At 39.0% G+C, this 18,141-nt stretch overlaps 1 protein-coding gene across 1 annotated transcript in view; it reads right to left on the bottom strand.

Moving 5' to 3' along the window:
* The window catches only part of LOC141427594 (tachykinin-like peptides receptor 86C), a gene marked incomplete in the record, with an annotated part of 87,073 nt that overhangs the window by 51,051 nt on the left and 17,881 nt on the right, over window positions 1–18,141 (bottom strand). Inside the window, 2 exon segments of the mRNA XM_074087182.1 lie at window positions 4,266–4,377; window positions 6,772–6,976. Coding sequence (XP_073943283.1) covers window positions 4,266–4,377; window positions 6,772–6,976 — 317 coding nt within the window.

Here is an 18,141-nt window from a genome sequence, read left to right as displayed (position 1 = left end):
ATGGATAAGAACAATAATAATAAAAACAGAAATAGTATTCGCGCTGTCATCGTTCATCCACCATTACGTCTCATATTTCGTTTTCTAGAATTTTTACCGTACAACGGCAAAACCTATTAGACACTGGCAAAATTGTCCTCCAATGGACAGCGCCATATTTTTCTAAAAAACAGCAACAATAATACAAAAAAAAAAAAAATAGTAACGTATGCATGTCACGAAATGGTCCCAAATCAGCAATCTGCCGGTCTTGCGAACGGCGCTGGTCTTCCTTTGGGACCATCTGGTCATTATACATTAAAAAAAATACGGTTAAGTGAGACCGATACAATTTTTAGTAAAAAAAAAATACTTTCCTATTTAATTAAAATAAATGAAATTACAAAATGGGTTGCCAGAATAGAAAAAAGAAAAAAGAAACCGTGGGAATATCGGGACAAAAAGTAGCTTATGTGTTATTTGAGATGTCCAGCTATCTACGTACCAAATTTCATGACTCTATGCCCATCGGTTATTAGTTCAAGATTTTATACCTATCCCGTAGGAATATCGGGATAAAAAGTAGCCTATGTGTTATTCCAGATGTTCAACTACCTACATACCAAATTTAAAAACTCTAAGCCCAGCAGTTGTTATTTAGAGATTTTATTCCTAACCCGTGGAAATATCGGGATAAAAAGTAAGAATCCTATGTATTAATTCAGGTTATAAACTAACTTTTTGACAAATTTCATCCAAATCCGTCCAGCTGTTTCAGCGTGAAGAAGTAACAAACATACTTACTCACAAACTTTCACATTTATAATATTAGTGGGAAGGATTAGTACGGAACCCTGACACACTCTTGGCCGATTTCTAACAATAATATTTCATCTGAATCTTTTAGAAATTGTTTTTTTTTTAATGCAGTAACCCAGTGGTGGCTTCCTAATGTAGTGTCATTGCCCCTAAACGTCCAGCAAGGCTACTACGAAACTCGAAGTTCGTATCGTACCGTCCCGCCCGCTCTCGTATTAAATAGTTTAAGTGTCAGAGGGCCCGCACGACACGAACTTCGAGTTTCGAGTTTCGTACTAGCCCTGCAGGTCTGTCTATTAAAATCTGGAGACGGCTCTGGTAGCTAATAAACGTGTAACCAAACGCGATGTTATCCCTCGGGCATCGGCAGCGTTGATCGATACATATATAGTGTCTCATCATCCTCCCAGTTGGCCATAGATCCCTTTCAGAATAAGAGATTGGAAACTTAACATATACTATTGAATTTCTTTGCAGGTTTGTGCTGGTTTTCTCATGATGTTTTCCTTAACCGTAATTTTTAAATATAATTTCACTCATTATTATCTAAAAACTCAGAGGCACGAGCTAAGAATTTGAACCCACGATCCTTTGCTTGAGAGGGTTAGGCTGGGTGGTAGGCCAGTAGGTAGGTGAGAGGTTATAGGTGGGTGGTCGTTGTGGTAGGCCATTGGGCTACCATCCCATGAAAGTACGCTTTTATTATTATTTTTTTACAAATCAAAGGAGCAACTTGTATTTTTCTTTAATATGGTCTTGTATCAAGAATAAACAGTTTTCTCTGTTACCCATCCAGCCAAATTAAAATACGACTCAACCCTCTCATACACTAAAAGGGTCGAATCCAACGCGGTGAGCATTTATTGCAATCTATGACTGGTTTGCTCGATATTGATTCATATTCAAATACCATTTATTTTATGCCCGAACAAGGGTTTTCATATGAATTATACTATAAAATTAGAATTTACTGATTGAAAATGCTACAGTGTAGGTATGTGTCATAAAATAAATCCAAAATATTTGAGTAAATACTTGGGCAAATTTGAGTAGATGGTGGCAAATTTAAGTAGTAGTTGGGCAAATTTGGGTAGCGGTTGGGCAAATTTGACTGAGCATCCCCCCTCAACCTCACCCCCTGTTTTGCAAGATGTTTTAACTGTGGTTAACTCATAATGTACCTATATGACACAGGAAGGGATTAAATTAATGCAATAAATACGCTAGAAGCCCGGCGCGTCCTTAACTGTACTAGTCCTCGACTTAACATTATCCGTTACAATTTTGAACATGAAACTACCGTGAGACTCACTCATATTAAATATAATGACCCGGATAACTCACGTCTTAAAAGGTAAGGGGGGGAAAGGTAGGGGTGATAAGGTATCTGTACTTGCGAGAGAGAAATTTTTCATTAATTAGAATTTTAGATTAGTCGTCGGCCGAATTTCAACCGGGATAGTGGTTGGACGGTACCTCCGAGTTGGAAAACGGTGTTAAATACTCGTGCTGCGTCATCGGTGTGTGTGAACGTACCTTTACAGAGCGATGTTGTTAGTGTTGTGTGCTACCCTACATTTGACAGTTGTAATAATGATGAAAACGCGGGTAGTTGTGTGCCGGTGTCAGTTTCGTCGGGTAGTCGCGCGAGCAGAGCGGCGGCGCGCAGTGCGCGTGTTGCAGCAGCCGCTGAGTCGCGTTGCTCCGAAGACGAAGGGCTACAGATTAGCCCGAAACATGTCGAGCTAAACTCGATTTAAGACGTGAGTTATCCGGGTCATTATATTTAATATGATTATCCGTTACACTTTGACGTTAACATTGTAAAAAATGCGAATCTAATTAACTACGAGTACGCCCAGTGAAACCTTCATCTCTAATGCATTACCGTGGCAACTTTTCAGCTACAATGTCGCTAGCAAAAATAATCCTTGTCTTTGCCCGCTACAAAGCGAAAAAAATCCCAGCACACGAGTTGGGAATTTCATCGGATTATGTGGGATAAAAAATACATTTTTCTTCTGTGTCCGTATAACGTTGTACATACCTTAAAGCATAATTATAAAATGACTGAGGTCTACAAAAGGCAAAGTGAGATTAGTAGGTAAGTCTGCTTCTAGCTGTGGACATCATACCAAAGAGCGGAATTTTCACGTCATTTTATGACCTGCCAAAGTGACTTCTCACTTATCGACTCTAGCTAAATGACTAGACTTTAAATTAGATTGTCGTAAACTTATTACATTATGTAGAGCGTTCTTTTTCCGCATACAAATGGATATTTTGACTGTAAAAGAAGTAGCTTAAAAACGGAAAATAATTAAAAAAATCATCTACCGTAAACTGCTTCAACTTTGCCTTCTAGCCCCTACATTGCCTGATTCCATTTAGAGCCGATAACTTAGCACTCTTATAGGTTTTAAACTTTTATCTACACGGGAAAGCAGTTTACGGTACCTCTTTTATAGAGACATTAATGGAACACTTGTTAACATTACAACAGAAGAATTTCAACACGAAATAAAAAAAACCGGAACTGAAATTACTAAATTAGAAATTGCTATCCATTCATTGCATATTGGATATGTCTATTTCACATTTTCAACTACTCGAAAGTTAATTGGAAGACATCGCTCTTTAACTTAAGGCTGCCTATTGTTTACCTCTACTTTTAATCTTCTTTAGTACCTATGTTGTGTATCGAAATACATATGTACGTATATCGAAAGTCGATCACTGACAAGTCACTATGACGGATCAAAAAAATACCATGAAAATTCCGCTCTGTGGTGCATACCGGTGGACCCACCCACATGCATCTAACAATGATTATGTAGTTAATCTACGCAGAAGTGGGATAGAAGTACTTCAATGCATTCGATCGATGTAAGTTAAATTGAGTCCGTGTATACTCTACTCCACTTGCTGCAAAGAGGTCATCTTGGCATTATTTGAGGATTGAGCGTCTCACAGCGTTAAAAAGCAAAGTCCTTTTACAACGTACACATACACTCACCTGGGCAAGTACAGTCACGTGTATAGGAGAGTATTTAAAAGTTAATTCGGCCTAGCCAGCCATATGAGAGCTAATAATAAAGGCGTCATTATGGAATAGTTTTTTTTAGGATCGCTGTCATCCAAACCGATGTGGAGAACTATATATATTCCACTTTTTATCCCGATATTCCCACGGGAAAGGGATAAAATCTTGAAATTTCAACCGCTGGTTTCAGGATCTTAAAATTTTGGACAGTTGTTCCCAACAAAACTCAATGAAGACCACGATATAATTCTTGGGAATTCCCAGGGGAATTTTGCAAAATTCTGGGATTTCGATTGTAACTACCAGTGTAAACTCTAGTAGATAAATGACTCGTTTCTATTGATTTATGAAAATCACATTTCTCGCAACACATCCTCGCACTTCTCTGCCTGATGCATAAAGGGCAAGGCATGGTTGTTATTACCTGTGCAGCATGTAGATGAAGTTGAAGAGGCAGTTGAGCGACGCCATCATCAGGTCGGCCAAGGACAGGTTCACCAGGAAGTAGTTGGTCACCGTGCGCATGCGGCGGTGGGCTGTCAACAAACAATAATGGAAAGCGTGTGGCACCTTTGTCTTCTTAAGATACACGTAACCTAAAAAAAAATCGCATCTCGCTTCATAACTCTCTGCGTGTATTTTTGATACTACCTCAAACTTTAAGGGCAGTTAGTGAAGGCCCTAATAATCACGTTTTATTATGTTTCAGTAAAAAAAAATGACATTATATTCCTTACAAAATTAATTAGCACGCAATGTATCACTACGCGATATACTTTGTTTTTATTCAAAACGTCGCACTTGTGGACAGTCAAGGGCATAAATATATATACGTTCCCAAGGCTTCAAAAATTTCTGGCTAATCAACTGTACAGGTATTTTTGACGCATTGGGAACGTATATATATTTATGCCCTTGACTGGACATGACGGCTGTCACAGAACGTTCTCTCTCGTATCAAAGTATTAAAATATTTCACAAATAAATTACGCTTTGGTAGTAAATTAACAATTTGTTAAATCTTCGTCTGGTTACAGTTTGAGGTAGTATCAAAAATACACGCTGTATGTGGCGCCAGGGCCGGATTTAGAGGTCCGGAGATCTTGGGGCAACAAAGGAGTGGAGACCCCCCCCCCGCGTAAACTATTTTCCAAATAAAATGAGTCCTCCCCCTCATGGTTTTAAAAGACCTATCCAACAAAACCCCATACACCAGAGTTGGATGAGAAAAAAAAAATCACCCCCACTTTACGTCTATGGGTGGTACGCTAAAAAATTTTTTTTTAAATTTTTGATTGTACCATTTTGTCGGCATAGTTTCCTTATATATTCGTGCAAAATTACAGCTTCCTAGCATTGATAGTCCCTGAGCAAAGCCGCGGGCGGACAGACAGACAGACATGGCGAAACTATAAGGGTTCCGTTTTTGCCATTTTGGCTCCGGAACCCTAAAAACTAGTAAAATCACGAAACAATTTTTTTCTACTCAACATAACTTAGAAGTAAAGATACATCAAAATCTGTGGCTGTACAAAAGATAGCAATTTTCTAGTTCATTGCGTTTATGAACTACCATCGAATATCGCTGCTGGATCGAAGATTTTCCCATCGGAAATGGCCCCGCCATGTTTAACGAACCGTTTTTTTTGCGGCTACACTCTCTGACTCAGAAGATAGCAATATCGTGAGATATTGATAATACTTTTTTATCGTGAGGTTTTGGACTAATAACAATAGTTAGGGGCTGTTTCACCACCCATTGATTAATTTATTTGACTGATAAATGTGATGCCGTCCCCGTCTATTCGAACAAAACAAACAGAGACAGCATCACATTTATCCGTCAGATAAATTTAATCAATCGATGGTGATGTTTCACTATAAATTTGCTTGATAGTAGAAGATACACGCCTACATCGATCTTCACTTTACCGGTCTGATAATAGAATGAAATGTACAATAAAATAAATTTCATAATATTAGAATATATATTAGAAATAGGTTTGCTAAAAAATCCTGGACAGGCTATTTTTATTAATGATTCAAATGTTTTTAATTATTTTTAATTAAATGCAGACAACCCTATATCAACGTGTTCACAATAAAACAGCACTTATGGGTCCGTTTTATGTTAAATTGTTAAGTTGCTAAATGTATATCCGAAATAAATATTTTTGATTTTGAATTTGAGTTTATTCTATAACCTAACCAACAAAAAGTTGGAAGATCCCCGACTTCAAAGTCGGCTGAACCGATTTTGATGAAACATGTTTAAGGACCATCGCTAGAAAACCTGCTTTCAAATAAAAAACGCATTCAAATCGGCCACCCGTTTAAGAGCTACGGTGCCACAGACAGACACACACACAGACACACATAGCGGTCAAACTTATAACAGCCCTCTTTCTGCGTCTGGGGTAAAAAACAGGCACGGGCACAACTTTGATCATCATCATTCAAAATTTAATTTTGGACATGAACTAGGAACAACTAGAGGTGCGACCCCGGGTGTCAGCCCACGATCCTCTGCTCGAGAGGCTATTGGTCAAACAACTAGGCCACCATGACTTGGGCGTTTAAAAAATAACCTAACCATAAAAATTTCAATTTTAAGACAAGCCTTTTTTTGCTGACTGCACTTTTTGTTGACTGTACTTTTACTGTCACTCAAACTACATTTGCATACCAAATTTCAAGTCGATGCTATTAACCGTTGAAGAGTTCCGTCCTGCGGAGACGATCCCATACTGAGTGTATAAAAAAACGTCGCTAAACTGTCATTTTTTTTGGGGACATTTTTTTAAACTACTGGAATCGATTGTGCTCTTGATTCTGAGTAGGAAAAACCATATTTTTCCAAAATTTCAAAAAAAAGAAAGGGTACACTTTTTTTAAAAACGCCCACTTACGCCACAACATTTGATACTAACCAGTAACTATCCATATAACGATGGCGTTGCCCAGGATCGCCACAGCTAGCATGGCAGCAAACACGCAGACCCAGGAGTTGTGAGCCCATGCGGGCATGCCAGCTGGACCGGGCCCTGGGCTGGCCGTGGGCGTCGTGCGAGGCACCAGCAGCGTCGACGCACCCAGGACGCTGCGGTTGAAGTCCATCTCCCATGTGTATACCACCTGAAGACAATGAATGAGCATTAAAGCAAGTACGAGTATAGGTAGAGTCATTCGCGATGACGCGTGCCGTGGTTCTTATTACAATGTCGTTAATGGCTAATTTCGACAAAATCACGCGTCTTCGTGGATGGCACTAGGTATACTAATATCATCTTCCCAGCCTATATCCGTCCCACTGCTGCAGAAGGAGAGGGCTTGTGCCGTAGCTCCCACGCGGGCCCGCATCAACTTCACACACTCCATTGATTTGCTTCGCAGGTCTGTGCAGGTTCCTCACAATGTTTCCTTCACCATAGAGCTCAGCATAGAGCTGGTAAATTTCAAATGCAATTTCGCACAAGTATTTCGAAAAACTCAGAGGTGCGAGCCGGGGTTTGAACCCACGATCCCCTGCATGAGAGACCATAGGTCAACCACGTTTTAAATACTTAACTTGAAAATAATATCTCAAAGCGCTACTTCAATATCGAAATTGTTTTCAGAAAGCGAATGCCATTTAATTGTGGACTCAGGCTCTGCAGGGCTACTACGAAACTCGAAGTTCGTGTCATGCGGTCCCTCTGACACTTATTCTATTTAATACGAGAGCGAGAGGGACGGTACGATACGAGCTTCGAGTTTCGAGTTTCGTAGTAGCTAGCCAGAAATAAGGAGATAGGTAAAATAATGAGGGTCACAGATATAGCCAAGCGAATTAGCTCATAGAAGTAATAATGGGCACGCCATGGCACGAAGAACATTATTGGCGTTAGGGTCGAAATGTTCTCGAATGGAGACCGCAGATCGGCAAGTACAGTTTAAGTGGGGCAGGGTTGCAACGATATCGAACTTTCGATAATATCGATATGTTTGTCGATATAGAATTATTGCCGATATTATAATCAACGCAACAACACAGTAACATCAAAAAAGCTCACAATACTAACGCCTTCTAGCGATATTTCCCCTGTCTTTTAGTCTTCCTTCATTAATTTTTCTCATTTTTACTTAGCATGTTTGATACCCAATAGTATTGTAACAAAAATTTTACAAAATATCGTTCAAAGTCTAATTCCTGAAAATCCATTATTACTTTTAACGAAAGACTGTTGAAACGTGTCAGTTCTTTCTTTACGTGTCTGATATCTTTCTGCCTTTGATGAATATCATCATTTTCTCTTTTCCTTTTTCATAATGTTGATAAATATTTTTCTCAGGTTCGATATTTCCTTTGATCACTAGAGTGAAATTGTATGTTTTTATAACAGCCAGTATAAAATAGTGGGTTATTGTTGGTTCACGGTGAAAGCAGGCAGCTTCTAACCGAAGCAAATGGGGAGGTCTACAGCGGAGGTTATGTCCAACAGTGGACGTCCCACGTCTTAAATGATGATGATGATGCAAAGCTGGTATTGCTAACTCCTGGCAAAGTAGCTACGTCTATGCCTATGCGAGACATTAACTCCCTGTTAACCTGCGTCGTCGTGCTTGCATTGTTGTGTTTCGGCGTGGAAATAAGACAGCCGATGAAATTACTGGCATTTGAGGCATCCCATCTTAGGTCTCTGGTTGGCAACGCATCTGAAATACCCTTGGTGTTGCAGATGTTTATGGGCGGTGGTGATCTCTTACCATCAGGACACCCACTTGCTCGTTCATCCTCGCTCATCATTGTGATGATTTTTAGGGTAAAAACACCAACCTATATTCGTATTTTTAAGAGGCCATCCGCCAATCAAAAGAATGGACAAAAAATAATTCCTCTTAAGTGAATCTTAAAAGAAAGGACTAGGTTTTTCCAAACCGGTGGTAGACTTTTTGTCATTCAGAAGTGCTTATAACCTAAATTGTATAAAGATATTTTGGCTTTGATTTAAAAGAAACTGTAGAAACTGCTGGCCGTGTTTTATCATAATATTAAGGTCTTATCACGTTTAAATTTGCTTAGGTCAACTGTTGTGGTTACTTGGATGATTTATTATGCGTCAACTTGCCGCAACTTTCGAACAAGTTGCGGACGAGAAGATAGGTTTATGTTGTTTCAAGTCACGGGGACTTAAGTTTAAATCCATGTTAACCAGCCGTGATAAATGCTAACAAGTGCTTTCAATGAAGTTTACAGATTACTATGTGGTACCTGGGCGACCGAGTTCTCAGTTTTTTTGTTAAATCATGTTTCTTTGGAGAAGCTTCCAACTTAGATTTAAACTTTAGACCTCCAGTTTATAAGTCCATCACTACACTGCTGAATGTCTGTCGAGACCCGCCTACATCGTAAATCGACATTTTCACGTGTAAACGGCTGTCAAAAGTCACGACAACGATACTTAGCCGTTTGTCGATTGTTATCTACAAAATAAAGGTTATTCATGAAACGTCAGTCATTAATTTGAGCAATTACTACCTACGTACATTCTGATGTTACACGTAACCTTGACCCGCGGATCCGCTCACACATCGTGGTTTTTAACCTACTTATAGCGGTTTGAAACATCCATACAATCAATACTAATATTATAAATGCAAAAGCGTGTTTGTCTGTTACATATTCACGCTTACACCACTGAGCGGATATAGATAAAACTTGGTAAGCTTAAAGATGGTTTGAGTTCCGGGGAAGGACAGATAGGATAGTTTATTGAATGAATAAATAAATAAATAATATATATCACGGGACAATTCACACCAATTAATGATAATGATAATGAGTTTTCGAGATCTTTGAAATAAATAAATACACAAGAATTGCTCGTTGAAAGTTGTAAGATACACATATGAAGTGTACCAAGGATCTTGTTAGTTCGTTCCCTGTCATTGGTTTTCTGGAAAAAATGGCCGGCGGACGAGTGTCGGGCGTCGTAAATATACGGCCGCGCCACTAACACGTAATTTATTGGGAAAATTGGAAACTAAAATAGAAAACGGAGGTTCAAAGAAAGACCAATGGTGCCTGACAATTTTGTAAAGTAGAACAAAACAACAGTTTGAAAGACAGGATGGGTTTAGTTTTTACCCGACGGCCCAAAGAAGGGTTATTTTTTTCGAGCTTATGTTTGTTTGTTGTATATGTATGTATGTATGTATGTATGTATGTGTGTATATTTCTTTGGTGTTGTTTGCAGCCTAAGTGTAGCCTAAACTAACAGCTTGACGGTTTTTGGTCATTATATTATAACCACATGTCGCACTCCAGCGAGCATTTGGCAGGCCTGTCATTTGGTAAGGTTCACAAATCAATTATCGAGTTGTCATAATAAAGTAATTGTATTTAGTATTTGGTAGTGGTTTGACCTATCGCCTCTCAAGCAGAGGGTCGTGGGTTCGAACCCCGGCTCGCACCTATAAATTTTTCGAAATTCATGTGCGGAATTACATTTGAAATTTACCACGAGCTTTGCGCTGAAGGAAAACATCGTGAGGAAACCTGCACAACCCAACGAAGCGATTCAATGGTGCGTGCGAAGTTCCCAATCCGCACTGGGCCCGCGTGGGAACTATGGACCAAGCCCTCTTGTTCTGAGAGGAGGCCTGTGCCCAGCAGTGGGACGTATATAGGCTGGGATGATGATGATTTAGTATTTGGTACCTAGTATTTGTAATCTGCAATTCCAAATACCTTAGCAACTAAGGCTGTATGTTAGTTAGGTATTTCCACCAAAGATATGCTGTGCGAGGATAGGCTAATGAAGCGGTATTGGTTCATGAAAACACATTCCTCGCAACATTAACCTCGCACATCTCTGGTGGATACTCAGCCTTAAGCTATCTTTTCAAAGGAGCATCAAAAAGTAAAAAATATATTTTCCTTAATCACACATTTGCCTTAAAATAGCGTTAAATAAACTAATAATAACCTAACCGACAAAAAGTTGGAAAACCCCCGACTTTGTCACTTCAAAGTTCAATATGTCAAAAACAGCTGAACCGATTTTGATGAAACATGTCTAAGAACCATCGCTAGAAAACCTGATTTCTGGTCTGTCCACCCGTTTACGAGCTACTGTGCCACAGACAGACACACATAGCGACCAAACTTATAACACCCCTCTTTTTGCGTCGGGCAAGTTCCATGGCAACTAATCTTTGTACCCAATCGTTACTGAAGACAGTCTGAAGAGAATTAAGTTATTGTAGGTATACCTAGCTTTTGTTTACTAACTCTGTACAGGAATTTCAGAAACGTATACAAACAATTTAATGCTACCAAGAAGGTCCTTGAGCTATTTGAAATGGAAATTCCTTGACATAAAATTATATGCTGAAGGATTTGCCGTGAACAATGTAGTTCAGAAAGGCTTTGTAAGAAGCTCTATTGTGCTAGCGGCTTAGCATTATTGAAGTAATCGTTTAAATTTCGCTGCAATTACGAAAATCTTCGTTAGGTATAGGTTAGTTTAGTTACTAATAGACGTTTATGAATCATGTTTTTTAGCATCGGGCCTTCAAGGAGCCTTTAAGGAGGCTCTAACTTTTTATAAAATATTAAAGAAGTTAATTCCTCAAAAAGTTTGTTTTAGTTTATTTATTTTTTGTTGTGTATGTACATGCACAATGATCAACATTTTCTTCTTAATTCTAATTCTTAAAATTACACAATGGTTGTACGTCATTTTTATCGATATCAACTAATAAAATTAGTTTAATGTGCTCTCGCACTAATAAACGTCAGTACAGACTTTCACCCGTCAATCCGGTGTAATTATGAGTACATACGAACATTTTTGATTCGATTTGTAGCATTCGAACATGGCGGATGTAGACAACATCTAATTTTGGTATTTTCGCTTCTTTGGCTAGTTGAAGTATAATTTTGTCAGTGTTTTATGCGGCGATTAACCTTAACAGTGAACGGTGATCACAAAATTCTATATTGCTCTCGTGTCTGACATTTTTTATGCGCAAGTTGTCTCCGCGTGGTTTTTGTTTTTTTTTTATTTGACTAGATGGCAAACGAGCAAATGGGTCTCCAGATGGTAAGAGATCACCACCGCCCATAAACATTTGCAACACCAGGGGTATTGCAGATGTGTTGCCAACCTAGAGGCCTAAGATGGGATACCTCAAGTGCCAGTAATTTCACCGGCAAGTTGCAAAAACTACAATCAGCGGACAACGTGAAGAAGAAGAGAAATATATTCATTAATCTTTAATTTAACTGACATTGGCTCAAGCCTTAAGGCCGCCAATGAGGGGAGTAATAATAATAATAATATGGTAGGTATATCCTGAAGGACGGTACGGTCGACATTTGTCGGGCATGCCGCCGTCCTGGGGATAGGCATATTATCTCCGGTTGTTCTCATCTTGCTAACGGTGAGTATTTGCACAGACATAAATTAGTAGCCAGGATTATCCACCAGCAACTTGCTCTTCGATACGGCCTTGTAGACTCTGAGGTGCCGTATTATAGGTATGTCCCTGCGCCAGTTCTCGAAAATGGTCGTGCCACGCTCTATTGGGATCGACCTGTCATCACGGACAGGACTATTGTAGCCAATAAGCCTGATATCGTGCTGACAGATCGATCAAACCGCCAGGCAGTGCTCGTCGACATCACCATCTAACATGACGAGAACCTCGTGAAGGCCGAGAAGGACAAACTCAGCAAGTACCTTGACTTGGCTCACGAGGTGACTGCTATGTGGGATGTTGACTCGACGGTCATTGTCCCGATAGTCGTTTCGGCAAAAGGTCTAATAGCGAAGAGTCTCGACCAACATCTCAAGAGACTCGCTAGATGGCTGGATCAAGGGCCAGATACAGAAGGCGGTACTTCTGGACACGACACGCATCGTCCAGAGGTTCCTCACTCTGCGGCCCTGACCACCGGTAGCTTGGGCCCTGCCCCGTTACCGGCGGCAAACTAGGTTAGGTTTTTATAATATTTTTATTTTGTATGTACTTTTCAGTATTTTACTTTTTATAACTATTATAAAAACCTAAACCTAAGAATGAAAGAAAAATAAAGAACATAATAATAATACGAACATTTTTTTTTAATTAATCTAGTTTCTTTTAGTATTTTAGCTGAGTAAAACGGGATAAGACGGCAGATCTGTTCCATCACCAAGCTAGATAATTTATCACATTATCCGGCCCAAACCTATTAAGTCTATCAATCTCCTTAGCTAAAGCCCGAAAGGTTTCTTGGAAAAATCGAGTTACAGTCGTATTTCAACGTCAACAAACTATCTCGCGACGGCTGGAAGCTTCGGATCTTAGTGCCAATTGTTATCACTTTGTACCACACATCACTTAACTACTGGAGATCCCTTTAGCTTGCTTAAAAAGATGCTGATAAACTTGAGCATCACTTGAAACAAAACATCGAGCGTTCGCCTTTTGGACCAAGATCCCAGTCGAGGCAGACCTTTGTCATAGTATCAAGGCTGTTTATTTTTCAATATGGTGCTAACACAGGTAAGAACGATACTTCACTATGAAGTTTGGATATTGAGCGCTATTGGAAATAAAACGTATCAAACATAGTACCTATAATAACTTAACTTTGGTCTTAGTATTTATTTAAATCACCCAATTTTTATATATTTTACTCGGAATGATATTAGAAATGCCATCCTTCATTGCCAGACACTTTGTGGTGGGGGTATCATCATTTAATGATGTTATCAATAAAATTCAATTTATTAAAATCTCAACCACGGGGAATTTGATTCTTGTGTACCTACGCGGCAACACAGAATGGCGTTTAGGGTTCATGTTATTTTATTTTGTAATTTCGAAATTACACGATATTTACTGATGGTATGTGATCCCAGTGTGCTTCTTATTTCTTGTAGTATTATTTTTAAATAGTTTCACTGTGAAAACTGGAATTTTACTTCGGTTTATGACCAAAATTTAACAAAAATTCGGTACATATGCACCTTACGCACAGTTTGCAAGGCGACTGACTCGACTCGGGCTCGGGTACGCCGAATTCGGCGTACTATTTGTTGCCGCATTTGACAAGTACGCCGGCGGTATCTAGTCGAGCGAGCGTGCGAGACCAATCATTCATCTAAGGTACCGCAGAATAAATTTCACTAAAACAAATATACGATTACCTACGCTAAAATACTATACATTCTCGTTTGCGTGTAAAGCAAACCCAACAAAACTTTTGAACACGTTTTAGTTTCAATATTTACGTTGCTAAGTTTCCGGTAACTTTCCTCGACTGCTGTAACTATGAAGACACAAGCAACCACAATATTTGTATTTGTATAAAGTAATGAGATAATACAGTATTAATATTAATGTTAGCTAAATTTGATTTAGTTGCTGAAGCGGTATTTGCTGATCTTGTGTAGGTACAAAATGTTCCTAAAAGTTAAGGACACAATAGACTTTTTCTCAAAAATGTCCGTAAAAGTTGACATTATTCTTTACATATCAGAAGGTGAAGTGCATAGTTTATGGTCAGCGAAAAATTAAAAAGTTAAAAAGATTGGCGCACTAGCTCGACAATAATGAATTAGCGCGCCTGCAATCAGTCACATTTTTTTTAAAGTTCAAAAGGCCATGGAAATGTTGGCACAAGTCGTATACAGCCAAGTTTAATGGCCGGTATCAGATATTTTGTTGGAACTCCGGACTTTTTCTATTGGGTCTAAATAAGTAGCTTGTGGTATTTTCGGTGGAAAAATACACCTGCAGTTTATTTTTAATGAAAAAAGGCGGGAAAGCATAAGACAAATATTGGAATAAAATTAAATTTTATAATATATTTTGAGAAAAAGTTTATTCTATTTCAGAACTATTCACCATTTAAAAAGAAAAACAAAACAAGCTTTAAAAAAAAAACAAGGAAATAAAGGAAGAAAGCTTTAAGAAAAGCTTTATATTAGTCTCGGCTGCAATAGCAATTGCTGGCTTCGTAATAGTTAAACGGACTCGCAAGCTCGTCCGTTTAATACTCATACTCAGCCTGCAATTGCCTACTTCCAGGCCACGACAATAATCTACTATTAGTTAGGTACGTGTATTTAATGATATATTTATTTATGACACGAAGTATGATTGATGCACAAGCTAATGAAAGTTCAGACGGAATGGATAGCATTTCTTAGAAAGATCGTTACCAACAAAAATTTTAACAAAAAAGTAAAACCGACTCCAAAAAATTAAAAAAATAACAAAAAATGGAAACGACTACAAAACCCTTGAAAATATTTTTCTAGGTAAGTAGGTACGTACTAGCTCGAAGTCGGTGCCTCAGCACGAGCCAGCAGGAGTGGGACAATTCACAATAGTCGTCTACCTCACCTACATACTATGGGTTTCAATCCCTCCTGCTGGGTCGTGCTGAGTCACCGACTTCGAGCTAGTACGTACCTACTTACCTAGAAAAATATTTTCAAGGGTTTTGTAGTCGGTTCCATTTTTGTTATTTTTTTATTTTTTTGGAGTCGGTTTTACTTTTTGTTAAAAAATTTTTTATTTATCACTTTTTAGTGATTTGTAGCCAAAGAACATCTCACAACGATTCCATTAAGCTCAAACACGACTTAGTTACGTTGTTTTATAACAGAGTTCCGTTGCCTACCTTCTGGCTTCAGCATCAGATCAGTTCGAAAGAATCATTAACTTAAAGCTTCTTCTTAGTTTCTTATCTAGGTAAGTATATTAATCATGATAATTTAAATTTAACCCGTGCAATACTTGTTATTGATAGTAGTAGTTCCGTTGGTCAAATCTGGTCTTCATCATCAGTTCCACTTCACCAAATTATGATTTGCAAGAGTAAATGCACGAGTTACTGCTAAATATATCCAAATTACTATAGGTGTCCCTACAATATTTGAAGAGTTCCCTCGATTTCCTTAAGATCAGATCATCAGATCCTAATTTGCTGCTTATGGGACCTAATTGAAAGCATTCCTAGACGAACTAAAAAAAAATTTTTGAAATCGGTTCATAAATGACGGAGTTCTGAGGTAACAAACATTAAAAAAAAAAAAAAAAAAAATACAACCGAATTGATAACCTCCTCCTTTTTTGAAGTCAGTTAAAAAAGTTGGAAAACCCCCGACTTTGTAACTTCAAAGTTCAATATCTCAAAAACGGCTGAACCAATTTTGATAAAACATGCCTAAGAAACATCGCTAGAAAACCTGCTTTCAATAAAAAACCGCATTCAAATCGGTCCACCCGTTTAAGAGCTACGGTACCACAGACACACATAGCGGTCAAACTTATAACACCCCTCTTTTTCCGTCGGAGGTTAAAAATCTAATAAAATGGATAAATGACTAGAAGCTTGATGCCAAAAATCACGTCGATCCGTGGCTCCGCTTCGACGTGAAAGACATTTCTTTTAGTTCATTGATATGGACCTCCGCAAAGTAACGCCTGATTCAATAAATTATCTAATCTACCTACCTATTTTTGTATTAAAATATAATATTTATATAAATAAGTGGAGTGGGTGGTTTGACGACCAGATGGCCTAGTGGTTAGAGAACCTGACTACGAAGCTTGAGGTCCCGGGTTCGATTCCCGTGTCGGGGCAGATATTTGTATGAAAAATACGAATGTTTGTTCTCGGGTCTTTGGTGTTTAATATGTATTTAAGTATGTAACTATATCTATATAATTATATTTATCCGTTGCTTAGTACCCATAACACAAGCTTTGCTAAGCTTACTTTGGGACTAGGTCAATTGGTGTGAATTGTCCCGTGATATTTTTAATTTTTTTATTTAAGTGGAACATAGCAATTGGTCCAACTGTCCGAAAGTTAAACCGTTGCCTGGTTACCCAACGTTAACACTTATGTATGATCCACCGTCACACTGAATATTTCAAAATAGGTCAATATGAAGGCTGGGAAAGTGATTTACCTACCTTAACACTGGTGTGAAGGCTCAGTGTGAAGGTGGGTCGGACCCGAAATGAAACGTTTCTATTGCTTCATGTCGAACATATTCCTCACAACTCATCCTCGTACATCTGTTGGAAACTCAGCCTTACATCCCAGCCTATACACGTCCCACTGCTGGGCACAGGCCTCCTCTCAGAACAAGAGGGCTTGGGCCATAGTTTCCACGCGGGCCCAGTGCGAATTGGGAACTTCGCACGCACCACTGAATCGCTTCGCAGGTTTGTGCAGGTTTCCTCACGATGTTTTCCTTCACCGCAAAGCTCGTGGTAAATTTCAAATGTAATTCCGCACATGAATTTCGAAAACTCAGAGGTGCGAGCCGGGGTTCGAACCGACGACCCTCTGCTTAAGAGGCGATAGGTCAAACCACTAGGCCACCATGGCTTCTTCAAACCACTAGGCCACCATGGCTTCTTACGGTAAGCATAACCTCCTTCTACTACCTTCTTATACCGACGAAGATCGCGATTGCTGCGCACGCTAAACAATCAACGCTGGCTTTATTACGTTTTTCAAATCATTTAAAAACCGACCGTCAACATAAAACGTTATGCAAAACAACCATTACGATACGACAGCAATAACACCCAGAAAACAAAGCAATATCAACCGAATCGCTGAGAAAAACCCTCGATTTGATAACAATGTGCAAAAGAGCGGCAAAAGTTGGAGCGCGGAATGTTTTGAGTTTGAAAGGCTTTTATCCGCCGCAGGCTGGAGCGTCGGCACACAGCCGGAACAAGTCATTAAACTTCAAAATATCTCGGTATTTTGCTGAAAGTAGCTGTGTATATCGTCATTTTTTATTTAGGTACATATTTTTACAAAACTATCCTGGATTACATCATTGGCTAAGGCGTCGAGCGGGACAACGATATTGTGACTTTAGAAGTAGTAATTAAACTAAGAAATATATGAACATAGAAAAGTATTAATTTATATTGAGCAATATGATTGAGCCCCACTGTGCGGTGAGCTGCACGCTGGTTCCAATGGGACCGATTTAAGACTAAACTGAGTTTTCAATGTTTTTTTTTTAATCGACTGGATGGCAAACGAGCAAGTGGAGCAAGTTTCGGCGTGGAGAGTAAGACATCCGGTGAAATTACTGGCACTTGTGGTATTACATCTTAGGCCTCTAGGTTGGCAGCGCATCTGCAATATCCCTGGTGTTGCAGATGTTTATGGGCGGTGGTGATCTCTTACCATCAGGAGACCCACTTGCTCGTTTGCCATCCAGTCGAATAAAAAAAAAAAAAAAAAGTGGGTCTCCTGATGGTAAGAGATCACCACCGCCCAT

The sequence above is a fragment of the Choristoneura fumiferana genome, chromosome 4 (genome assembly GCF_025370935.1).
Source record: "Choristoneura fumiferana chromosome 4, NRCan_CFum_1, whole genome shotgun sequence".
Lineage (NCBI taxonomy): Eukaryota > Metazoa > Arthropoda > Insecta > Lepidoptera > Tortricidae > Choristoneura > Choristoneura fumiferana.
This window is presented reverse-complemented; position numbering and strand designations above follow the sequence as displayed.